This window comes from Battus philenor, unplaced genomic scaffold, assembly GCF_028537555.1.
Source record: "Battus philenor isolate CCGP_79_NKW_IND1 unplaced genomic scaffold, ilBatPhil1.0.hap1 SCAF_9, whole genome shotgun sequence".
Classification (NCBI taxonomy): Eukaryota; Metazoa; Arthropoda; class Insecta; order Lepidoptera; family Papilionidae; genus Battus; species Battus philenor.
In genome coordinates, this window is record NW_027181759.1 from 13,842,182 (window position 1) to 13,870,066 (window position 27,885).

Below are 27,885 nucleotides of genomic sequence, written 5' to 3' on the forward strand. Positions count from 1 at the left end.
AGTATCTCATCCGTCAGTCATTTTTGATCTATAGTGCTTATAGATTTTAGAAATTAGTAGGTTTTATACGGTTTTTAACATTATTCAGTGCTGTTAATTAATAGCGGTGATTATTGATTTTCATCGGATTTTTACCAAGATATATTAACGTGAGTTAAATTTGTGTTATAAGTTTTTTATGTATTCTTATCTGAAAGACTACGATAGCGTTAGGTCGGAATGACGGTGCTGTGTTATTGGGAGAGCCGGCCGAGCGTGCGTCAGTGTCGGTGCACCCTTCTAGATATAAATATCTTAATGTCTCACAGACCAATGCACAGTTGTAGACGGAACAAGTTTTGAATGCAATTGATTGAGGAAGGGTTATATCGCATCGTAGGGCGGATCCTTTTGGTCTCCACGTTTGCGGTAACCAAAGATTATTGGTGATATCTGTCTTACTTATTAGCAATCATTATTAGTCATTCTGGTGTCACTTATTTGAAAAATTATTTAAAATCCATCATCTAGCTATGTTTTTATTACTTTATTGAGAAAAGAGTTGCCATTTAAATTTTTTTTCATCAATAACAGTACATTGGTAAGAAATTTTGCTATTTTGTATTATTGCATATTTTATAATCAAATGATACAATGTCAAATTATTATTGATCTTTTTAATTTACTTAAAAGTTACATTGTGACTCACTTAAGCTTTCTTTGCTAATATAACACAACACCCAGTAAGAAATAATGGGAAAAAAAACATTATTGTTACTAAAATTGTAAATTGGATAACTGTTAATTTGGTTAAATTCTTATAATAGGTTCACATATACTACATATGTGGTATACACATGTTCCTGTGTGAGTCTTACAACGAAATGGATTGACCATATCAGAAGTAGGTAGTTAGGGGTCAGTGTTGAATCTCTTGAAAACGGAGTTGACAGATTACAAAAAATTGAAAAAAAAAAACTAGTGACACTACAGCTTAAAATACCAATCACCCATTACCAATTGATCCATAGCTTAATAGCTAACTGCCACAATTAATTCATATAATTTGGAAAGTAGTGTATTTTGAAATTTAAAGCCATAATGAATGACGGCATCAAATAATAAAATATAAATAAATGAACCCAAGAAAACCTTGCAATTTTCTGGAGAAACTTAGCCTGCGCTTGATAAAATTTACATTTTTGTAAGCAAAAGTGCTTTTATAATGAATTCTCAAGTAATAGCTCTGAAATATTTTACAAATAAATTTAAAAAGTTATTTGTTGTGCAATGCATTCAATTTAATTGTTCTAACTATGAAGGATGTTTGTAAAAGTGATCACAACATAAATAATCTAATAGTTGTTCATGGATTCTTCTTGGATTAGGTTGCGTTTGGAACCCTATCTTCGTCTTTTATGTTGATGGATATCATGGTAGAAGGTTAAGACAAAAATATTTGTTTATTATAATCTGAAACAAGGTAAAACTAAGAGCCAAGTCTGGGCACTCTTTAATTGTAACTCCTGAGGTTCCCAATCGGCAGTTTTTGTGTCAATTTATGGACCTACTGGCTAAGTGAAATAACAGTTATGGTTAACCAATTGTTCTGATGGTTAAAAATACTATAGTGGTTGACCAAGCTAAGCATTGTTAAGTTATAATATCTCAATGTGGGGTTCCTGAGGAACCCTCTTAGTTATGTAAAGAGACCTTATTTGAGCTATGTCATGTCAATCTTAGTGATACTTTAAGATAAATAATTTTTTTATGTAAGTAAGCTGTGCTTGGAGACGCCTATGTTAATTGGGAAAACTTTTAGAATTCTTCCAAAAAAATATCATGTGAGATTCTTTATGAAGGACCATAATTGTTTCACCTTTTCATTGTCGTAGTATAAACTTCATTTTTTGATATTTGATAATGATGATGGTGATGATTGATTATGATCCATATAGTTATGGTAAACATAATTGTCCCAGTAAACTTGCCAAATATGCATTGTGCATATCTTCTATATACCTGAGTGGTTTTCCCTTACAACTTGAGAGGGGGGACAATAAATATTTTATGTAAAGAGAGAATATATACAATTTTAAATAATAAAAGTGACTTATGAATTTTTATGTCTTCTAGATTAAACAAAATGTCTGGAGAACCTGAGGTTGCTATCACACCTGAAGGCGAGGAGACAGAGGAAGAAGAAATCAAGTCTTCATATAAACCACCACCGGAGAAGACCATTGAAGAGATATTAGCAGCCGATCAAGAGGATGAGTCATTGAGGAAATACAAGGAAGCGTTATTAGGACAGGCACAAGCGGGAGCTGTTATAGTGGGTATGTGTGATCTATTTTCCTTAACATATGTAACTATAGTTATTTTTTTCCTATGTAGATAACTTTGTAGTAATTGACATGATGTTATGAAGCAATGGTAGAATATATTGTACTGTACCATACATCAATCTATTAACACATTAAAGGAGGGAGTTGTAGTACCATGGTCTATCTCATAAATCGGTTCATTGAACTCGGCACCACAAACACCATGATTTAAAACTGATCCGCCTCAACATAGATATCAGAAGGCACAACTCAATTCAGATATATAATAAGGGCAAAAAGCTATATGTCCAATGCACTGCATGGTTTGTGCAACACAAAAAAATTGACTTGCTTCAATTAAGAGTTTCGCAATCCTTCTCTTCATTGTGGCTAGTGTTAACAATATTGTCACTCTCATAAAAGATACTAGGTTTTTAATTTTTTGTAATTAGTGTTTAGTTCATTTTTTATATTTCTACTTTTATAGTTTAAAAAAAAAAGTCTAAATTTTTTTTATGATTTTACAATATGTCGCCTGCTCTAGGATGAACACGAGGTGATGCAGTCGCTGCATTACCTAGCATACTTTCTTCTTTCCTTTAATGTGTTAAGAAATAATTGGAGTAAAGTTGACAAGAAAATTAATAATGTAACTTATATATACATAAAGATGATTTATCTGTATAGTTGATATATGTATAACAGATACTTGGCTTATATGTTATAGACACTTCTACCACCCCAGGGAAAAATAATAATTTGGCTTCCTGATGCCAGGGAGTTTGAAATGACAATTTCACTTTCTTTTTTGATTTTGACTGACACAGTGATATGTATGTTTAATTGAATAATTCCTACATAATTATAATTACAAACATCAATTTAAATTTTTTTGAATTCTTTATCCATATTATATTTAAAATGTGTTTTTCCTCTCTTTATCATAAGCTGTGTATAAGGATAACTTAGCTTGTGATAAAAAAAATAACTTTGATTGGCTGTATCCTGTTTAGTGAACGTGTACTGAATGTAAAGAAATAATTACAGTATAGTTATATGTTAAGTGACTTCAGGACCCTGGCAGATTAAACCGACTTTAATTATAAATGTCAAGGAAAAAACAAAGTATATCAATGTCAATAGGCCTATGCCAAGCAAGCATGATAAAGAAAACTTATTATGTGCTGTAGTGCTAAGCGGAGAAAATATTAGGAGTGAGATGAGAGGACAACAAAACAATAAAATACAAATTAAGAATTCCTTAAGTTGGGACTCATTTAGCGTCTTCTACTCTGTTACATTGACATTGTCATGTCCAGTGATTGTAGTGCTTGCCCATCATAATAATTAGTGGTATTTTCAAACAGGCTTTTAGGGTTTCAATATACTATTAATAATCCAATATACTACTATACTACACTACTTTTAAAAGGTAACTAAGCCCATAATAATAGTAATAAATGTTCATATGTTAATATTTTAAATTAATCATGTTGCATAGGATGGCGAACTTGTTGTATCTTTCTCTAGGGTACATAAAATTAGTAACTCTTTTGTAGGTGAACTAGTACATGGTATTACAGTACACTCTTATATTAAGTCTCTAAGTTATTGTTTAACCCTTTGCACTCAGAGAGTATTTTAATATTTCCTTTAAACATCTCGATAAGGACATATGTGTTTTATATACAAAAATACTTTTGGTTAAAAAAATAAACCTATGAAATCAAATTTGTACATAAATTTATTGAGAGAATTTATAAAATTTCACACTTTATAATTTTCTAAAATGTGATACTGGATACCTTATTACATCAAATCTAAATAATAACCCAATTTGAATTGCCGGAAACTTCATGCTAGTACTGGCTGGCATTTCATGTTACCGGAATAGAACTTCATGCCAGCATTCCTGGCATTCAAAGTGCAAAGGGCTAAGAAATTTATTAAATAAGAACATATAACGAATGCAACTATAGTGTGAAGAATATTTTAAGCGATATTCTTTATTTACCTTTACAGCCTATCATATTTTTGGGAACAGGAGTTTTGTATTTAAAATTTCCACATTAATTTTTGTTTTCATTCCCTCGGTCTTCATATCATCATACAGGATTAATTTTGGGGAATACGGTGCTGGAGGACTTTACTACCTTATTCCACCATCACCGTTTCTCTATAGGACGGGTAAGAAGTTCACTATCACCCTTTCTGATCTCCATATCTCGAGTATGGAACTACCTGCTGGTTTCCTAATTTCTCGCAAATTATAACCCATCTTCAGGGTCAGAAGGGACAGGTACTTATTTAGTTTGCATGCTTCATCTTTGACCATTAACCCTTCGTTTGCCGCAACATGGCGCATGTCAGTGTATGGAACGATTTTTTAAAATGATAAATTAAATATTATTGTTTATGATCCAGTGGTCTATATTACATTCAGAGCAATCGATTTTGAACTGTATTTTTAAGGTGACTGGATATAATGTAGCCTACTTTATTTCGGGCAGATGTGACTCGTGCGCATCCGGGGAGTTCGGACAGATATGTCCATAGGCAGTTAACAGGTTAAGCGAGTTGGTCGATGCGGACCGGCGTTGAAGAAAATCCTTAGTGTATAAATAATATCTAACCATACAGATACAGTATTAACGTTATCTCTGTCGCACGAAATACGAATGACAAAACGTCATAAAGGTAGTGTGGGACAGAGATAGTGAGTGCTCTACGAAGCCGAAATTAGCCCATTGTCTCTTTCCAAAGGACGATGTGCAATATTTATCGCCGGGTACTGTACATCCATGTATTCTGTTCATATATACTAATATATTACGTGTAAAATTATATGCTAGGTACATTATTGGTGCATTGAAATAGAAGTAGATTGATCCGGAGTTTATTCAAAACCCAATTTAGACGGTAAATTCAAACAATATGACTACAATGTTTACAATTGAAAGCTGGAATATTTATGGTTTAAGCCAGGGGTTGGCAACTCACGGCTCATTTACAAAACGTTTACAAGTCTAGGGAAATTATTTAGAAATTAACCTATAATATAAATTGTTAGTTTTGGCACTAATTTTGTTTATTAAAATGACTATTTCGTAAAAGGTGGGATTGGATTGCCTTTGCATTATATAAATATAATTTAATGTACTGTTGACAAAGAATAAATATTTCGCAGACTAGCTGAACAATGTCGTTTAAAACAAAAATATTTGAATAAAAACATCTTTACGTAATTTCGTGTGGTGATCATGATGTGGTTGACAACGCAGTTAAGGCCAAGGGAAGTATCTAGAAAGATGTCTAGAGGAAGCCCAAGCTTAACAGTGAGGGTCTATCAGCTGAGCTAAGCATGGTCACGATTTGGAACAATGTTTCTTTGATTTTTTTTTTAAATATAATCGGTTATTTTTGATCGCATGTTGGCGACCCCTGCCTTGTGGTTCGAATCGGGCATTCACAGATAGAAGTTCACAGATAGAATTTTGGTAAATAAGTTTAAATTTGAAGAATGGGATTAAAAAATACCAAAAATAAAATGTAAACGAGGAAGATTGTTGAAAAATTGTACTATACCTTGGACAAATTGTCCATCTTGGTAAGTCTAGCTTCGAGAAAGAGATCACTTGCCGAATCCAACTCGGATGGACAGCTTTGGGAAAGAAACCTCTTTTAGTTCAAAATACCGCAATGTACACTTGCGACAACAAAAAAAGAGATAAAAGCGAATTCACACTTTGAAAAAAAGTGCTTCATTTTTTGGTTATTTGCACATTGATGCCGTTTCCTCATCTAATACGAGTATATAAAATTTCCATGTCACAATGTTAGTTACCGTACTACTCCGAAACGGCTTTACCGATTTTTACCAAATTTTATATGCGTATTCAGTAGGTCTGAGAATCGGCTAATATTTATTTTCCATACCTTGTGATGTTTGTGATTGTTCACCCTTAATTTTTTTTTAAATATTTTGACGAAGTTTTTTTATTTTTATTTTTCTATGATACAGCATATAAAAATACATGCAATTCTAAGTTTTCACCCCTCTACAGAAACCCCTATATTTTTTTGTTAATTAAAAACTAATTTTTTTGCAAAACAACGTTTGCGGGATCAGCTAGTTTACTATACCTGCTCAAAGGTTATTTCTAATACATTTTTGTCATGGATATATCTACTAGAGTAACCTTGTAACGAAAGGCTTATGCCGGATTGGTGATTGCTGGAGCTTAAGAGTTCTGGTGTGGAGACCATCGATTGGCAAACACAGCGTGGTGTTCCTCATCCACGAGGTGGACCTATGATCTACAACAGGATCTCTGGAAGATTCTGGATGCAGACAGCTTCTAACCAGTCTCCTTATAAATCTAGGGGAAAGGGTTATGTCCAGATTTAGACTTCTCATAAATGACGAAGATGAGATTCATGGGTCACAGTAATAAAATTAATATATTTATATCACATTTAATCAATACATTTTAAAAGTACCTCTGTAGGGACAGCTTAAATATCTAAGTAAGAAAAGGACCAATATTAAGCCACTTCCGCACATGCAGTGGTAGTCGTGCAACAAAGTGCACCGCCCGCCGGCCCGCTGATAAATGCGTATGCGGCAAACAATGCGAATCACAACCGCCACCGCCAAATTACTCAACACGCGTTTCACCCCTCCACGGGGCATCTTCAGGAATTATGTTACACCGATTAGTGCCAAACACAGAGTCGGAGCGGTGCACTTTGTTGCACGACTACCACTGCATGTGCGGAAGTGGCTAGATATTAGTCCTTTTCTAACTTAGGATGGACTTCCGCTAGGTAACGCCTGATTCCATTAAATATTTAAAGCTTAAATATCAGCTGTATCGTTGTAATGTGTATATCATTACAGGTTTAATAATATATATAGTACGTATATTACATTTCGAACTCAAGAATATTTTTTTGCAACACCCTGTTTGTGTAATTCACATGTAGTCATGCACAGACCCCTCATAAAGCGCTCCCCCTTGTTTTAAAATCTCGTCGTATCGATCATCCCTTACCTTTTCCCGGAACACTGAATTAATATTCAACACGCTGGGTAGTGATACCTACCTACGGAAAGCATTCGTTGCAATCGATACCTAAAAATACTATAAAGTTGTGGGTTTGTTCAGCAGGTTTATGACCTTTGACATTTTATTTTTAAATCGGTTGATTATCAGGACTTTTTAATATTCTTAAAACAATAAAGCTTATAACTTGTAGATTTAAATTTATAAACATCTACAGAGTGATTGGGTATAGATAATATAGTAAGAAAAACAAAACATAAACAACATTTAAAAATCGATTATTGTTTACTATCTGTCCATGCAGACTGAGCGAAAGAAAAAAAAATATTGACCGCAACATTCCAATTTTAAAAAATAACTTTATATGGGTTAATTAGATGTAGGTATCAAAGCTTTTGTTTCTTGCTGAGAAATGAGTTATACATTCATCCTTTCAGCCTGTATAAACGTGTACAAAAACGCTTCTCTTACACGATATAAAAATGACTATATTGCCTTAGTTTTAAACACATTCCATGCCATGTGAGATATATATATATATATATATATATATATATATATATATATATATATATCACCTTCGCTGCACTTTCCGTTCAGGCCATTTGCAAATCTCATTGACTCCGTTCAGCTTACCGGACCTTCTCAAGAAAAAATCTACACCAGAATCTTTTGATGATGTTGGGTCGGCACATTGTCCTAAATCTCAAGGCATTTAACGGTCTGTAGCGCTTAGGCAGCGATTTAAAATAAAATAATTTGAATAATATGAAATTGAGTATCCCAAATTGTATTGTTAATATTGTATGTAAGAAAAATTATAAATTATAAACGCTGTCGTGCTTCGCAGCTAGGAGAAGAAAGATCCGTATCAAATAGCGGCAACCCTCTCCCAACTGTCTGCATTTAGTTTAAGCGAAAAATAAATATTGTAAAAAAAAAAACACTAGCGAATTACAAATTAGAATTAATAAAAAAAAAAAACAAATGAATTGTAAGATCGAATATAGATAACTTCACATCACGTCCGCGCGTTCGTAATTCATATTAAAATTTATAACGTTTTTCCCGATAATTATAGCTTTGCAGTATTGAAAAAGGGTAAAGCATACGTCTTAAAAAACTTTTAACTTTTTAAATCGTAGGTCGTATGCGCCCCACGCGGCCTGAATGGAATAATTTCAAAAATTGCCGCCGTACGTAACGTGTTAATAATAATAAGAAATCGGATATTAAGGAGCCATTAATAGAATTGGAAATTTAACTTAGATATGCAGAAGTTATTGTAAGACAATATAGAATCTCTGTGGACAATACTGGGACCTATTTTAGACCGGAATTATGATTTTCATGAACATTGAAAGGTTCAGTAACAATAATACCTCGGAGACATAAATAACTAAAGGCAACACACAATTTTTTTAGGATATTTATTCTACAGATATTAGCGTCCGTGATTTTGTTTTTATATTTGCGTTTAATATTTCTAAAAAAAATATTTTTCTCATGTTTTTGCATTGTGTTTACTGTCTTAATATATTTTAAAGACGTTCCCAACAATGTCCAGTTTTTAAAATTACGTTTCGTGCGACAACTTCCTCATTCCTACTCCATATTGTCATCATCAGTACCTGTGCAGTGATTATCGTATTCGCCACATACATGAATCTTGCGATCGCATCTTGAGTCTTGTCCGTGTGACACACGCACGTGTTAGTGTGACGTGATATCGCTACCGCCGTGTGATAGACATTGTTATACCGTCCAAGGGTGTCTGTTCTTTGACGATTGTGCAACCGAAGAAGCCGAAAGGTTCTTGAGCAGCGACCACAAGCTGATAGATGTGACGTGGGTAGACCTACTACATATTTAAGGTAGCTGAAAGTCGCTGGATACAGGCTGCACAGGATTAATCATCTTGGCGATCTTTGAGGAAGACCGAGGCCTTGCAGTGGGCGTCCATCGGCTGAAAAAAGATGAAATAAATTCAATTTTAGAAATACTTGCATGTTGCTCATCCCTGGCCTAGAGTAAACACCGTCTAATATCTAGAACAAGCTTCTATAGTAGCATTGTTGGTGGTGAACACCAATGCAATGTAAGATCTCAAACATGTTACGTGGAACGTCAGCTCTGAGCATCATACACGGATTCTTTTCCGCGCTAAATACTGTGCAAGGTTCATAGAATCCATAGAATGCTGAAAAGTTACGTGCAGGCCTTTTGGAAATCTATGGTAGTCTATCTTCAGCTTTCGATGATGATACAGCTGATGATGATACATATACCTACGATATATCGGTGGTTTTCATTCCACGTAATATGAAATAACTATACAATTTCGTTATATTTGTTGTTGTGGAATTTTAGAATTTTTAATACAATAGAAATGTTTGACTTATGCGTTTATGACTAACGCAATCCATGGTCGGCGTACAATGCACTTTGTGTTCGAAAAATGTATGCCCATCGACTAACAAATATTCCAATGACACGCCACATTTTTTATATCTCTAGAGCTGCTTGCGAACTAGTTGAAGTATAGCCGCATATAAAATATATAATAAGTATTGGGGGGACTGTAATGTTGCTTTCTTAAGTCAAATTCAAACAACTACATTTTAAGAAGTTTTTATTTCTAATCAACAATATATTCACATTCGTTATCAACAACCTTTTCCCATCTAGTATACAAATTAATGCCGGAGCGGTAAAAATCAATCGGTTTTTCTGTAAAATATGTCGACAGAAATGACATTACTTTCCGGCTATTTTTTTAACTTAGCTTTGATCTATTCGTATGGTAATAATCAATTGGATTTCAAGTACTTACCGGAGGTGCTACTCTCAAAGCGGTAGACAATAAATTAATATTAAAAATATTAATAAAACAAAAATAACTCTGGGACTAACCGTCCAACTTCGAGATAGAGATCACTCGCCGAATCCAACTTGGATTGGCCACTTTGGGAAACTCTGAAACATCTCGCCCAAAATACCACAATGTCTCAAGACGAAGGTCTTTGACCACTTGTTGTCAGTGATGATATACGGATCCGAGACGTGGTCACTTAAGAAAATAATTACATGCCTTATTAATGCCCGGGTGTTTTAAATGACAATTTTGCCATACTTATTGTATGAATATTTGTTGCCACAAATTTTTAAACCATAAACACTGAATCTGCCTTTGCTATTTACTTATCGATTTAAAAAATGTAAGCCGAACTCGTTATTATATATTTATCTTCTATAAAAGACTAACAATGACCATCGCTCACAAAAATAATACGTATGTCGTATTTTGGGACGGTTTAGACGAGAGTTCCCCAAACTTTTTTGTGTCGTAGGCCCCTTGCCATGTTTTTCCATGTTGGGTAGACCCCCTACTTACCTGATATTGATTTCCTGTAAATTTCTAACTGTAGTGAAGTTTGGTGTTAAAAACTTAAAGTAAAAACACATGTTAATTTATACATTTATTAATTGAATTTAAATTAAATACTACTCAAAATCAAATTTTGTCTCTGTTATGTAAAATATACGTAACATATTAATAATTTTTAACTTCATAGGTACTTTTATAAATAATGTAAATGTTTTGATATAATAAGATAGTATGATGTAAGTAAATAGGTACTATCAGTGTATGTGTTGAGATCCGCTATCGTGGACCCCCAAATTTTTTTTTATTGACGTAGGCACCTTCCAGGTTGTCACAGACCCTTAGGGGTCGATATAGACCACTTTTAGAATCACTGGTTTAGACCATGGTTGCACAGACTTATTAAGACTAGGGGCCACTCGGTCAAATCATGAACTGATGGCGGGCCGGCTGCCAGAAGTATAGGTAATTAAATTTTTTTGGTTTTATTCTGAAATAGAATTCGATATTTTTCGAATGTACGAGAGTATTATTTTTGCTGTCGGCGGGCCACCGGTATTCGACCGGCGGGCCGCGGTCTGTGCATCCATGCCTTAGACTATTTTAACACAGGATAATTGGTTATAGTTGTAAAAGATTTAAACGTATACCTTTTACGCCTATTTCCAATCATCCTGTATAAAGTGATCACTGTTTCCGACAGACAGAGAACTTATGGCAGTATAAAGTTTGCAGGGATAGTAAACAATACTTATAACATGTAGTGATATGAATTTTGATAATGGTTTTTTCGAATTATTATATTATATATATATATTATAGTGTATTTCATATATTAATTAACAGCAAATGTGTGTCTAGATTGTGCTATATATCCAGACGTAAGATATTATTTATTTAATCAATTATCTTTTCTGTTTAGATCCCAATGATCCGCGGAAGGTTATCGTAAAGAAGCTGGCGTTGTGTGTAACAGACCGTGATGACTTGGAGCTCGACCTGTCCGGCGACCTTACCGATCTTAAAAAACAGGTTCGTATACAACTTTTGTAAACCTCACCGAGGTCCTTGAACTTAGGTTCGTACTTGTTTACAAGAAGCCTCTTGTGTGCCATTTGTGTATCGTGAAATTAATGGTGATCATGTCCTTCGGCTTCCATGGCTACTAATAAGGTCCACGACTCAGGGGTCCACTAGGGAGACTGACTCGACGTGGGTCTGTATAACATTTAAGAAAAACATTATATAAGTTATACCACATACACTTCCACATGGTTATGTATTTAATGTACAAGAAAGGTTTTGAAAGGTTCAGGTGGACCTCAAGGGTTTTGAGGAGACTCGACGTGGGGTCTAAAAATTCGTGACAAAAAAGGGGTTCATAACTCCTTGGTGGAGGTCCGTGAAAATGTGTATTTTCTATAGTGAAGAACTCAAATGTAGGCATGACTTTACCTATCAATGTAGGCATTTTAAAGAACCTCAGCGATTTTAAACTTGCGTATTCCTAATTTAATCTTGTACGGAACCAGTTAATTTTTGAAAGTAATAAGTACTGCTCGATGAGTGCAATGAAGGATTATTTCTAGTGATGACATTTGTTAAAGTGATCATAAAAAATTCAACTGAGTTTGTTGTAGGTTAATAATGGGTAGCTCGCGAGCTAAGGACAAGAAAGATATATGTCTTTGCAAAATATATAATCACTTTTACTCGCGTGTGTTTCAATGATATCCCTATATCTTTATACTTAGAGTAAATTTTCGTGATGATTTAGAGAGAAAGAGATGGGTTTATATAGCAATTTATACGTAAAAGAAAGAGAGACGGACAGCTATTGCATGTTTGTATTAAAATTGTAAACTGGATTTTCGGAACGACAACAACACGCGCGGGCGTTTAGTTTTTTTGTGCTTTATTATAGACATGAAAGGCTTAATAGGAAGCAAATGCAACCAAAAAGGTTCACTAATTCGCGAACGAAGATGATGATGATGTTAATTCATATTTATTTTTTTTTTAAATATTTAGGTTGACAGTCCTAAACCTGGTAAGTATGAAGGAAAATCATTGGCTCCAAAAGGTTTCCATTTTTAAAATTGTATGCGTTTTATTCCGCCTTACTGTGTTCTAAGTCTGAGCTAAAAAAGCCGAAGATGTAAAGAATATCTTAGTGTTAAATAAATACAATTCAAAAAACTTTTAAGTTAAACGGTTTTTTGATACCCATATTGTGGTGGTTGTGGAAAAATATGTACCTAGTCCGCCATATTAGAACGGCGTCCATCTTGAATTTTAAATTTTGACATAATCATCGTGTTTTACTAGTGCAGCCCTTTCATTTGATACCCATATTGAGGGGGTTAAGGAAAAATATGTAATCCGCCATTTTGTATCGGCGGCCATCTTAGATTTATAATGTTATTGATTTTATTATATTGTATTGTCATCTAAATTAAATATGTGTACCAAATTTCAGATCAATCTGACAACGGGAAGGTGCTTCAATTTCAATATCTAATTTTGACCCAAATAAACAAATTCCGTAGGGGTCGAACTAAATAAAACCGTTTAAAAACGTGTTGATTTATATAATGTGAAGTTTGTATCGATTCAATACTGCACATTCGACGGGCTATTGCGACAGGTGCATCGTTGCACGTCGCCCGTAGGGAACCGGCGTCGTTCGCAATTAGCGCACCGACTGCGTCTGGCCCGCGTCCAAAACGCATATACAGGAGGTTTCAAAATCATTTTTTTATTCAATATACCATGAATCACATCTCGTTGACATCAGGTCTACCACCTGTACGGCTAGGATAAATATCGGTAAACGTGCACCCTTATACAGGATGTGTGACCTCCGCAATTCATATGTTAGTTATATTGATATATTCTCGTGCTCTCCCGTATCTTTTAAAAAACAATTTCGTTCCAAATTACTGAGTACATACAAGGCAATTTAAACCATAATATAAATATATAAACAAACATAATATAGATGTATAAACCGTAGTCTTTGATCCCTGTCTAGTAATGTTTTTGTTTTTATTTGTTTTTTCATTGTTTGACTATAAATCATTATGTGTTCTCAGTGAGATAGTTATAAGGTAACAACTGTAATTAATTTTATATTTCTAAGCTTCTAAGTTTGTACTTTCTTACTGCCTTTTGTTACTGTCTATCTCCTATAAAGTAAATAAATAAATAAACATAAAATAGCCTGAAGGCGAACCGATCGTTCCCCAGTGCTTACTTGGTTTCCGTTGAAGTTGATGCTGTTAGACCGGGGGCTTTTACAGCTTCATCAGAACTGAGTTTACGGAGCGGAAAGGTCCGTGAAATTAAAAATAAAACAGAAGTTGGACAGACGGGTTACAGTTGTACGATGTCGTTCGCACGTAGTAAACCGCTCTACCCGAGTAGAGCTGTGTAGTGTTGATGTTGTGTATGCGGCTTGGGACGGCAGCGTGGACAACAGGCGAGCCAAGGATGGATCCGGATCCAACCTCGGTTCGCCCATGCTGTTCGCGGTTAGAAAACGAGCGACCGCCCACTAAGAATTTCCTAGTGAAGTAACCCTTGACGCACTAGCGATAACTTTGAATCTAGCTATAAAAACCTAAACATTTTCTGGGATCCTAGATTTTGCCCAAAGACTTGCACCTCTATTTAGTCGAGTATTATGTATAAATTAATTGTTTTTACTTTTGGTATTGAGTACGGCAGTTTTCTGGAAACTCTTTAAAGTTATTCAATCAACTTTTTTTTAATTATTAATTGGTATTACCACAAAAGATTTCGTGAGTCTAGAAAGCTAGAGAAACAGCTGTGTATTATAATATATATGTGTAATCAATCGTATTTTATAATTATGACGGTCGTCTATCTGTTGTCTGTTGAATGTTGGCTCTGATAATAACCGGAATAAGATTGTCCGGTTGACTGCAGATACTATTTATTCATTTTTCCGGCTCCGGTAAAAGGAGCTTTGATGGTGTTATATACAAATATACGTAGTACACGTATTCAAGTTTGTTTTTCGTGTCGGTTCTATAGTACCTGATGTAATTAATAGACTAATTGGATGGTAATTTTAGTGTTCGTATGTCAGCCTTTTATTTTTTTGTTTCGGTGGGGGAAATCTTCCGGTGTTCAAAATGCCCTGCCTCTGGGGGGAGGATAGGGGTATGTGGGATTTCTACCTACTAAAACCCCCCTCGGTGGTCGCCCTCTGCGCTAAACGGGGGACCGCGGTATCTCCCGGTCAGGGATCGCCACGCGGTCTTCCCACGCGCCGTGCTATTTTTCGATAGATCGTCCCGGGGTATGCGTGTATACGCTACCCCCGAAACCCTCGTGGTGCTATCACGATGGTTCGAGACCACGTCGAACTATCGTCCGCCTCAATCGTATGTCTGAATATTGCAACGTGACTCATGTCATAATAGAAAAAAAAACTTTTTTTCGTCAGCTATGACGAGAAAAAAGCAAAAAGAAACTTACATGAAAAGTATTTTAATTACGACTTGTGATATTATGTTGAAGATATTACAATTATCAACACCCTGTATATATGTTATGACTAACACCCCACGTTGCGAGAAAGGGTTTAAATAATGACTGAATGGCGTACGCTGGCAAGCCTGTCACTAAGTGTCACGCGCGCCTTTGATCTAACTAATGCAACTGTTACTAGATAATTATTTGAATATTTTTAGGGTTGCCAATTAACATTACTTCTGTCTAGTGAATTTAATATTACGTCTTACTAAATTTGAATATTTTTAGGGTTGCCAACTAACATTACTTCTGTCTAGTGAATTTAATATTACGTCTTACTAAATTTGAATATTTTTAGGGTTGCCAATTAACATTACTTCTGTCTAGTGAATTTAATATTACGTCTTACTAAATTTGAATATTTTTAGGGTTGCCAATTAACATTACTTCTGTCTAGTGAATTTAATATTACGTCTTAAGCTTCCATATATCAGGTAATTGAAAAAAGATTTACTATCTTTAATTCACACTAAATTTATAGCTTATTTACTGTCAATTACCACTAGATTTACGGATCGACCCAATTTGACTCATTAAGAATTTGAACTTTATATATAAAACCTTAATATTTCTTTTTAAAAACATACAATTGTTTTTTGCTTAAATATTTAAATATATGTTAAGGTTCATTTCTCGTTCTCTTGATTTCGCATTATCAAAAATGAAAATGAGGTTTTTTTTTCTATTAATTCTAATTGGTATCGCTAGTGTTTTGTTTACAATATTTTTTTTCGCTTTTACTAAACGCAGACAGTTGGGAAAGGATTGCCGCTACTTGATACGGATCTTTCTTCTCCCAGCTGCGATTCACGACAGCTTTTTATCATTATTTACAATTTTTCTTACACCATTTTCTCTTATGGGTGAAAACAGCTTAAAGTAATACGTATTAACAATACAATTTGGAAGTTTTACTCAACTATACATTAGTTGGTACATTATTATATTTCAAGTCGCTGCCCAAGCGCTACAGACCGTTAAATGCCTTGAGGTTTAGGACAATGTGCCGGGCCAACTCGTCAAAAGATTCTGCTGTAGATTTTTTCTTGAGGAGGTCCGGTAAGTTGAACGGAGGTATATTAAGGTTTTCACACAGGGTCACATGGTTACGTCTTGGATTCGAATGGGGAGCAGTGTCTGAGTAAGTGGTGAAAAGTTTGTACTGTGGTGCCGTCACATGGGCATGTGGGAATGTGGTATACCTATATTTACGGTTGTGTGAAAATGACTCGTAAAATGGTTTAAAAATTATTATTATAAAAAAAAGCAACAGTCAACTTAGCATGTGGTTTGTTGTTTCTCTTTCTATTTGAAATTCCTGACATACAAGATTTGTATGCGGAAGTCATTGTCGCTTGTTTTCGTTGTTCCGCTACATTACTACCTACTTCTGCTATGCTTAGTTCAGCAAGTAGCGCATTCATTTTGATAATTGTGCCGCACAGAATCCTTTTGATGGAATAAATAATATTCTTCTCAGTTATTAAAGGTTTTACTCATTGGTTACTTTTCTCTAGGTTAGACAGCCCTTTTTAATAGCTTCTGAATATATCGTATAATAATTTCAGAAGTCATTGTGAATAAGTCCACCTTTTGTACATATTTTCTACATAAATTTCTTATCTTTTTCACCTGTCAAAAGGTACGTCTTAAAATTTTAAAAAGGCTGTCATTATTTCAATAAATACTTACGTTTTTATTTACACATCCTGTGTATATTATACTTTTTGCAGAGTTTACATCTCGAAAAAAGACTTATACACTTAAGTAAGAAAAAGACCAATATTTAGCTTCCGTTCATTCAACACGTGTTTCACCCCTCCACGGAGCATCTTCAGGAGTTATGTTACACCGAATAGTGCCAAACACAGAGTCAGAGACTCTGAAGATTTGACGGTGGCAGTTGTGTAGTTCGCATTGTTTGCCGCATGCGCATTTGTCAGCGGGCTGGCGGGCGGTGCACTTTGTTGCACGACTGCCACTGCATGTGCGGAAGTGGCTGAATATTGGTCCTTTTTTTACTTAGGATGGACTTCCGCAAGGTAACGCCTGATTCCATTAAATACTTTATACACTTTTTTAAAATAAATTAATTAACCAAGAATTTTAAAAAGTAATGTATCAAAAAACATTAATTTTCTCAATTTTTGTGTTTTGAATTTAGTCGCATTGGCTTTTGAGTTGCTCAGTTGCCGAAGGTATGATGGCGTACGTACAATTATGTACGGTACTGTAAGCACGACAAGTTTTGAATAACAAGAAATAGACGGGTACAAAATCAAAATTGTGGGCTTTTGTAGGAATATTATTACTATATTCTTTGCCCAAAACTTTTGTATGAGTCAAATTGACTGATATAAAATAGGTATTTAATCAATATCTGTAAATCGTGTTAATGTACATCATATGCAAAAATCAATGTTTTTGTAGGAGTGGTCGTGGTACGGTAGCTTCTTGTTCTTCGGTAGCTTCTTGTGCTTCGGTAGTTCGTCGGTTGTATCTTGTTCGTCGATCGCTTCTTGTTCGTCGGTCGCTTCTTGATCCTCAGTTGCTTCTTCCTGCGTTGACCGCACCTCCGCTAGCCCTTATAATGAGCGCGGAGACTCTCAACAGCGCGATGCAGATTTTCGTTGCGTCTACTGTGGCGCCATCTGTCATGTATCTGTTTCACTGCCGCCGCCGCCATGCGATTGACGGTCACGTGGGTAAGAGCTTGGTGTTTGAGTGGCGCGCGATATGCACGCCACATTTTCATAAATTATAAATAACTTCATGATAGTATAGTAAGAAAAAGCGTTTTTGAAATTCGAATTACACCATATTAACCCTTTCGTTACTAGCGCTGGTTACACGGCATACACCTTGTAACGTGGGCTTACGTGTAGATCCGATTTTAAGATTTATCACAGCCAAATAAATTACTAAGAATTATCCTAACTTCCATATTTAATTAATATACCAGTAAAATCTTTAAATATGTAACACAAATGAGAAAATTCGAACATTAGCTTACCGCTATACAATGTGTGCACTTCGCGGCACACATGCCCGATTCAGTAGCGTCAATTCGACGGAACGGACTGCGGTAAGGAAAGGGTTGAAATGAAGAAACAAGCCGGTAGACGTGGCGTGGGTAAAAGCTCCCTATTAGACCGACGATATAAGTAAGTCGCGTGAATTCGTTGAATCCAAGCAGCGCAGCACCAGTTATCTTTTAGGTAGGCCTATATTTGTTTACTATCTCTCCCTGCAGGCTATACTGCTAGAGGTTAATGACCTGTAGCTTTCTAATATAAAAAAATAATGTAACATATTTCAGAGTGATTATGTACAGGTTGATTTGAAATAAGTGTTACAGGCTTTAATGGGTATATATAATGATTTCAAGAAAAAGACTAATATATAGCTACTTCCGTCAATGCAGTAGTAGTCGTGCAATAAAGTGCACTGCCCGCCAGTCTATTGATAAATGCGCATGCGGCAAACAATGCGAATTACACAACTACCACCGTTAAATCACTCAACACTTGTTTCAACCCTCCACGGGGCATCCTCAGGAGTAATGTTACACCGATTAGTGCCAAGACTCTGTGTTTGGCACTAAAACTTTAATGTTGGGCTTAACGATGTAGTCTACCGTTATGGTCGTGGGAAGGGGTGGGATGCAGATAGCATCCAACCGATCCTATTGGAAATTGCGGCTGAAATAGAGATCATGAATTCCATTTTCAAAATAACTTTTTTATTTTTTAAGTTATGTGTCAATGACATAAAACTGTTTCTTCCAGGTGTTCGTGATCAAAGAGGGCGTGCAGTACCGGATAAGGATCGACTTCATCGTCCAGCGTGAGATCGTTCACGGGCTCAAATACGTGCAGAAGACATATCGGTTGGGAGTGCCTGGTTAGTGTTAAACCTTTATTCATTTGTAACTGTTTGAATAATTTAATATTTCGAATCGTCTAGGACAGGGGTGAGCAACCTTTTTTGCTCAGAGGGCCGGAGTTTCAAAAACAAGAGGCCATGAAGAAAATAAAGTATATATACAAGGATCAAAACATGTTATAAACGTGGTATATGTTTGTATTTAAGATATTCAATACTAATTAGACACTTTGTTATCCTTAAAGCCTTGCTTCTCGGTTTAAAAAAAAAATTAAATTTTTTACATGCCTCGGGGCCGCGGGTTGCTCATCCCTGGTCTAGAAGGCTGTGTTCTTCGAACATATCTACTGCTAAACTTTATTCCAAATCGATTTTACTATAAAGTAATCACCGTCCGATGAAAAGCACTATTGCCAACGCATTTTCTAGTCCGAGAAAAAATATAGGAATAGTCTTTTTCCTGGTTAGCCTTCAAGATTTTCCTTTCGGTTTTTATCTTTTCAATCGTGTCAAAATAGTATCTTAGCTTTGGCGTTTTAAGTTTGTTAAATAGCCGGAAGTCGCTCTGGAGCCCAAATCAGGCGAATATAAGGCGGGACGATATTTCTTGAGTCTTTTTTTTGGCAACAATCGAGACATGACGCGTTATAGACACAAAACATCCTTCAAAATGGTTTTGGCTGAACCAAATAATATTCTAACATTATTAGCAATCTCTAATTATCATATATTTTCATTATTTTACTTATTGATCAAAATAATAGGTTTAACACACAAAGTCGTTAGTTATGAACGTCTCTCCTTATTTCGGGATTTCTCTATGAAATCCAAATCAAGAATAGGGAAAGCAATAGATTAACGAAAGTGACAGAATTTGCCTCATGGATTAACAAGTTTAAGTGGTAGTTGGCAGGTCATATGGCACAATAGAATACTGGCTTTCAGTTCTGAAGTCTTCCTAACAGACAGGCAAGCGTAGCTTAGGCCTGTCCACTCACTAAATGACAGACCTTGGTAAGGTAGCTTCCGCGAGGTCCTATTGGAAACCTCTTTGGGTAGTCAATGTCCAACGGTGGACGTCATATAGTTGAAAGAAGATACTACGATGAGCTTCCGCGTAGAACAGGGGCGAGCAACCTTTTTTGGCCGGAGGGCCGCAGTTTCAAAAAAACAGTGGGCCATAAAAAAAATAAAGTAAATATTCAAGGTTCAAACCATGTTCTAAACGTAATTTATGTTCGTAATCAACCGATTTACAACTAATTAGACATTTAGTATCTTTAAGGCCTTGATTCTAGCATTTTTTTAAAAAAAATACAAAAATAAATTAAAATATACTTGCCTCGAGGGCCGCATGTGGCCCGCGGGCCGCGGGTTGTTCATCCCTGGCGTAGAACGTTGCAATACCTTTATATAGAAATTCTAAACATAAAAAAATAGTTTTATGTCAACAGTAACATAGCATAAAACTAGAAAATTCACTTGAGATGTATTTAATTTGAAAGTAATACATGAACGTTCACTGTCCTGTTGAATACCACAGACGTTATCTATGAACCTTGAGTGGTGAAGGTCTATGGGATGTCGTAGGTGTAAATATCTATAATTCATTAATATGCATGTACATACATGTTACTTATACATACCATATAACATTATTTGTAGTAATGCGAATTTTGAAAATGATTTTTATTACATCATTACGTTTTTTAGTGAAAAGATTAATTGTTTAGTTGTACCATATTTTATTTGACAGCTAAGGAGTTATACCTTCTACCTTTTATTAGGGTTACAAATTATTAGATTCATAATTAAGTCGTTGAGTGCCAGAGGTTTCTAAAGAAATCTCTGTCAAGTCAAGCGCTATATGCACGGTGTTAAAAATTAATGATTTCAGAAATAATAAATAACTTGTTAACAAAGACGAGAATAAAGGCGTCTTAAATTTTTTTTGAAATGTTCAAAATTTAAGAAATATCCTGCACTGTCATGGAGGTTGGTTACCCCTTCTCAAAAATTCTAATTTTTAAAAAAGTATAATTTTGAAAAATGTATTTTTTTCAATTGTAAAAAGTTCATTCAGATTTTTAAAAATAGCCTGGACAATCATGGAGTTTGGTTACTCTCTCAAAGTTCCAATTTTTATAATGTTCAAAATTTTTAAAAATGCTCTGGTCTGTTATGAAGCTTGGTATGAAGCTTGGTCACCCTCTTATAATAGGGATTTTTTTTAAAAAAAACGTTCAAATTTTTTAACATGTCCTGGACTTTCATGGAACTTGATCGCTTTCCTCCAAAATTATATTTTTAAGAGGTTATATTTTGAAAATTGGCCTGGATTGTCATCGAGCTTGGACACTCTTGTAAAATGTCAAGCCGGTTTTTATTATTAAAAGTTCTAGGCTATGTTCTACCTGAGCTATATTTAAAATCCGTAGACGATGTTAATGCCAACAGACATACAATAAATCGATACAAAAAGCTGATAACAGTTTCAGGTTAGTATGACAGTGCGTTATCGATTTTACGTATCTGTTTTAGTCGAATTTGTATGCGTAACAGTGCCTGAGTTAGCTTTGTTTGAAACTTATTTTGATGTTCTTGACTCATCTGTGTTTGTTTGATATTATTTATTACTGATCATAATAGGTTATGTTATGTACCAAAATTAATGTCAATTGTCTATCCACACTTTTCCATTCAGGCTGCGTGGGGATACGACCCACACTTTAAAAATTAAAAGTCGTTTAAGACGTATGCTTTGCACTTTTTAATACAACTCCTCGCGGTAGTCTGTGGGGGTACAAAGAAATGAGTGATCAAATCGCAGAGAATCGATTGAGGGTGTTTATATGAACATCATACGTACATAAATCATCATTTATATGTGCATATTAACACATTCAGGCGAACACACGTTCAGGCTATTTGCAGTTCTAAATAAAAAAAAGCAAAGGATTCTTAAAATAATTAATTTTAGGGTCGAATATAGATGACTTCACATTAAGTATCCATACGTAATGCACATTAAAATTTATAACTTTTTCTTCCCAATTATACTATGCAGTATTTAAAAAGTGTAAAGCATACGTCTTAAACGACTATTTTAATTTTTAAAGTGTGTGTCGTATACGTTCCATGCTGCCTGAATGAAAAATCTTCGAAAATTGTCGTGGCGCGTAAAGTTGTGGAGTTTCTTTCTGCTTATTCTCCACAACTTTAACACCTTGCTATGCAGTATCAAGACAGTTGACGATCAGTTAGTCATGTGAAATGTTCCAATGTTGAATAAACTAACTTTATCTTTATTTTCAATACAAAATCATATGTAATTGAACTGCGAAGTACTTCGCAAGTACTAAGTTTCAAGTCAATCTATTGTCTTAAAATATGTAAGGCTTATTTGGAATTTTTAATATTTTTTTTTTCAAAGGATCCTTCTACAAAATGTTATGAAATTGGCAGTAGTCATTTTTTAGTAATGACTAAATTAAACAGAGATCATTTTTATGTACTTTTATATATGTCGATTTGTATATTAATTAATAATGTTTATGTTTTAATCTCAAGTGATATCTGGTATACGTTATGTGTCATATTGCTTTCGTTTGCCATCGAAAATAGTTCGCACAAGTGGCGGATCGGTTCGAAATACGTAGATATGTGTTACACGGTCATGAGTTTGCTTTGCGGTCTGCCATTTAGTGGGTATCGCTCGTTAAAATGTAAAAAAAAATTTCTTTCTACCTACATTTTTATTGAAAGAATCAATATTGATAAAAATTCTATTGTCTCTGTGATATATACTCTTTCCAAAACGCAATGGTTTCAGGAATAATAGATAACAATGCGTAAAAAACGGATTTCAAAATTCGAATTACTATTTATGGAAATCAATTAGCTTATTATCTGTCCTTGCAGACTTTGTACAGTCGGAAGTTATAGGCAAGTCGAATTACAATAAAAATAATTGTAATATATTTCAGAACAATTGCTTCATACAGGGTCATTGTAAATAGGTGAAAATTGAACTATACATTCACATCTTTAAAACTATTACACCTGTAATAAATCATACCGTATATAGCGGATAATGGCTATTATTAACTCGTTAAATATATATATATATATATATATATATATATATATATATATATATATAATAAAAATCATTTTTTTTACACGCCTAACACATCTGGACAGTGCCCGGTACGTACATCGGAACAATTTATATTCTTGTCCCGTTTTATTATTAACGACGCTATAAATATGCGCACGCGCACATAAATGTGTCATGTATTGTATGCAATGAGGCGCAGGCGATATTCGGATATGTTGTCATCTCCAATGATGGCATAAGGACTGTTGTTGCATAGCATAGCAAATTGGAAGCCGGCAATGGACTCGCTGTCTCAATGCAGCGTAGCGTATATTACATCTATATAGTCTTCAACGTTTACGATGGGCGTTATGAGAAGGCTCAAGGTTACCCAGAGATCAATTAGCTGGTTGCTTTGCTTGGAAATCGAATCAGAATTAGGTTAATCCGCAGGGGGATCAAGGTCACCGACGTAGCTTAAAGAACTGCTCCTCAGGAGTCAATGGGCGGCATCTTTTGGGTCAGAAAGGTTCTAGAGTCGCGATCTCGAGCCAGTATACGCGGCGTAGCTGGCTCGGGGTTGTGTGGCTCTTTTGCGCATACGCTAGTTGAACGACCGAATTGTAAATTAGAATCAAGTAATAAGACATTTTGCCAAAATTTTAGAACCTCAAAGGTTCTCAAAGTATGTGAAATCCTCATTGTCTATAGGTCACTTGACAAAGGTCTTTGTTGGCGTTACCCAAAAATGCGGGTTCACTAATCGTTATGAGTCCACAATAATTTACCTGCCTTCGACAGTAGAACTAAAATGTTGGCTTGACTTCATCTATATCAATGTAGGTAGATCAGAGGTGAGCAACCTTTCTAATCAATGGGCCAATTTAATTTTTTTTTGGTGGCTTGCACATAAAATAATTAAAATTTACAAAACTATTTATGTATATTGTAATTAAAAAAAGTAAAAAAAAATGGGATTTTAAATACAAATTTTAAATCAAACAAACAAGAAAAGAACAAATTACTTGAAATATATTATGAAAAGTTTGGTATTGTGTTTTCGATAAAAGCTAATTAATGTAAGTCAGAATTGATGATTTTGATTGATCTTGATCGATGGGCATTTTTGATTAATTATTTCTGGTTAGAATGGTAGTACATTCTAATCAGAAATAATTAATCAAAAATGTATTATAATTAATTTTGTAAGAATATATTGATGAGGGAAAATCAAATTTTCAATATATTGCATAGTTGCCGGAGGTACACCAAAACCAGATAAATTATAATTGTGTTCTTTACACAAAAAGTCCGAGAATCTGTGCTTTACATTTGTGTTTATTGTTTTTATTAATTAATAAACAAAACTAATTTAGATATTTTGTTATGTTCCAGTTGACAAAATGACCCATATGGTTGGCTCCTATCCTCCGAAGACTGAAATCCAGTCTTACACGACGCCGCCAGAAGACGCGCCTTCCGGAATGATGGCCAGGGGATCCTACACGGTGAACAGCCTCTTCACCGACGACGACAAAAACATCCACCTGCAGTGGGAGTGGAGCTTCGAGATCAAAAAGGATTGGAAAGATTAAGTCGCCACGCACGAGTGGGAGTCAAACAGGATTGGACATTTGACGAAGTCGCCCGCGTGTGAACACGTCTATGAACTTTTTAGGACAAGTCCCGAATAACATAGGTATTATTGTGGTCACTCTACTTCAACTTGTAGATAAAAAATCAAATGACATGTATTGTTATTGACTATACTTGCACTATATTTATTGGAAAATTATTTCAGGACCCGTCATAAATGTATTTTCGTGGTCAACCTAATGTTTATTTCAGGAATAGCATGTATTATTATGTTCATTTTATTGGCAATATATTTGCAACACAGCACTCTTATGAATTACTTATATATTATAGTAGGTACTCTACTCGCAATTAATATAAAAATCGGGACATTTCACGAATAACATACATATTATTGTGGCAAACAAATTTGCAATATATTTATGTCAAAAATTCAGAAAACTTCTTAAGTACTCTACACGCAATATGTATGAAAAAGAATTTCAGGACACGTCCCGGTTAACATGTGTATTATTGTGGTCACTCTATTTGCAGTATGATATAAATGTCCAATTCAGTTTGCTGTACGGCGAGTTTACAGGACGCATTTGGACACAAAAAGCGTGCTAGTGTTGGTATGCGTCTTGACAGTTCGCCATTGGTGCCGGTAGCGTGCTGACTGAATGTATAGCGTATTGTCTAGGTAATAAGAGTCATTAGATATCCACACGAACCTACCCCTTTCTATTCAGGTTCACTTCAGCATTTTTAGTCGGTAATATTTACATATTTACTTTATCTGTGCAATTACATACGATGTTTACGATGTTTTGGTAAAAAAAATTTTATTTGTAGATAAAAATGAATAAATACGTGGAATTAATGCATTTTTACACTTATTATAGAATTCGATTTTTGAATGTTTTACTCCGTGTATGATTAAGTCTGTTTTCTCAATAAATACTGGTTGAATTAAAAAAAAAGTAGCAGTGTAATATCACTATTTATAATCTGTGTCATAATTCAATACTATTTTTGTATGATCCATAACTAATTTAGAGGTTATTATGAACTTTACTGTAGATAATATATTAATTGGTTAAAGTGCTCTCAAATATATATATTAACATAATAACCATCATGTCGATAGACGCCTTCTGCAAGGCATAAACCCTCAAAAATCGCCACGATGACGGATTTTGCGCTGCCAATATCTAACGACTTCTTCCTCGCCACTGGAGAATCTTTCAGGTCCTAACAGCCGTCGTTTACACAAGCAATGACGATCCACCTAGTGGAGGACCAATCCATGTCACGTCTTCTGGTTCCTGATCTTCTGTCCAGAATATTCCGGGCCAAACGGTCATCAGTTGCACGAGCTATATGCCCAACCCACAATTACTATTAAATCAGACGAGGTATTCTTCAAGCTATGTCGGTACCCTTGGTTCTTCTGTGGAACTTTACAAATATACATCCCATATAGATTTATAATTAATTTTTTGTCTACCCACAAAAATAGTACAGACATGGATTTTTTTTGAAAAAAGAATTATTTATAATTTTTTTCATATGGAAACTGTGCCAAAAACAAAGCACATGAAAATAATTTGACATGTAATCGAGTAGATGTTTTTAAAATTATGTAGTAATTCGTCTGAGAGCACTTTAATCATATATACTTCCAAAATAATACTATAAATTTATAATTTAGTGTTTCGTTACTGGTAATCGGCATGTATGGAATGGATACGCGATAAATATACAGCGTGTCCATTTTTGAGTGTAATGAATCGTCTTGTTTGTAAAATATACGACTACCCACAGTTTCAGAATTTCGTCGGTTGTTAGTTTGTGATAAATTTTAAAATAATAAGCTCCTACTGAAAACAGTTCACTAATATACAATAATTAAATGCTTTCAAATGCTTGCTTGTGCCGTAATTTATTTTTGAGAAGTATTTCGTTTTATACAGTGTCCGAATTTTTCCGACGGTACAACATGTACTACAACTTCCAATTCAAACTTGACTATGTAAAGGTGAGATAGCTATATATTTCTAACTCTTTTCTATCATCACTTTGTATAAATCGTGTAATACATGTAATTCATTAGTGTTAATGTACTAAGCATTCAAATATATATTTTTAATACTTCACGTTTAGCTTCTAATACGGAAACAATAGCGCTAGTGATGCGCAATAGTGGCAATAAAAAAGTATTATGTATTTTATCCTTGAGTAGATTAAACTAGACCTTAAGTGATTGCATTAAAGTACATTTTAACCCCTAACATGTCGTTTAGGTGTTTTGTGCGAATGGGTTGTCAATGCTTTGATGCGAGAAATGATACGAAGGTGCTTCAGTGTTACTTCACTGGTGCTCTACGCCATAGTAACGGCTCACAAATCGATAATAAGTATTTCACAGATTATATCTAATAAAATATACAGTCTTTTCGGAAGGAACGTCAGGGGATTTTGAATTTACTATTGTATCATTTTTTTATCTGTATCCGAGTATTTCGTCATCCAATCACATGTCAAAGAAATGCTCGCATCTGATTGGTCGACAAGGCTTTCACAATTACTAATATATCTAGTTTTTTTTTCTTTTGTAGTGTATCGAAAAGGTACGTATAGGTAAATTTCTATATATTTGAGCTTATGAATGTAAATTAGAATCTATCGACATTGATCGTAGAGTTCATTTTCGATTACCTAGAATAATCTGTCTTTAGGTATTAATTTCGTGCTACAACTAAAATGGTTTGTATCTGTTACGAGCGGTAATTGATTTTTCATTTCAATAGATGTGTAAAGTTTACGCAATGTAATAGTTTGGCCAAAAATAAAGCTTATTTATTCAACTATGTCTTCTTTTATTTATTCTAAATCACCCCACAGCTGATTAAAATGAACGATAGATTCTTTACACAACAATGGTAGCCCAGTGGTAGAGAACTGACACTTGCGATCGTAGGTTCGATTTCCGGGTTATAGTCT

General features: G+C 34.7%; 1 protein-coding gene across 2 annotated transcripts; it reads left to right on the forward strand.

Moving 5' to 3' along the window:
• RhoGDI (rho GDP-dissociation inhibitor) lies at window positions 1-27,752 on the forward strand. 2 transcript variants are annotated; one of them, XM_068775813.1, is made up of 5 exons: window positions 1-149; window positions 2,116-2,318; window positions 11,680-11,789; window positions 19,109-19,223; window positions 24,700-27,752. In XM_068775813.1, exons 2-5 carry the CDS (start codon window positions 2,126-2,128, stop codon window positions 24,897-24,899), a joined length of 618 nt encoding a protein of 205 aa, XP_068631914.1. In that variant the 5' UTR covers window positions 1-149; window positions 2,116-2,125; the 3' UTR covers window positions 24,900-27,752. The 2 variants fall into 2 exon arrangements, with proteins under 2 accessions (XP_068631914.1, XP_068631915.1); XM_068775814.1 differs by lacking the exon at window positions 1-149 and adding an exon at window positions 302-580.
• The last annotated feature ends 133 nt before the right edge of the window (window positions 27,753-27,885 follow it).

What these genes read in the sequence shown, in the direction of transcription:
- RhoGDI (XM_068775813.1), top strand. Translation starts at nt 2,126, where the DNA reads ATGTCTGGAGAACCTGAGGTTGCTATCACACCTGAAGGCGAGGAGACA. An exon ending in AGCGGGAGCTGTTATAGTGG is followed by an intron (nt 2,319 to 11,679) that starts GTATGTGTGATC and finishes TTTTCTGTTTAG; the next exon opens with ATCCCAATGATCCGCGGAAG. An exon ending in ATATCGGTTGGGAGTGCCTG is followed by an intron (nt 19,224 to 24,699) that starts GTTAGTGTTAAA and finishes GTTATGTTCCAG; the next exon opens with TTGACAAAATGACCCATATG.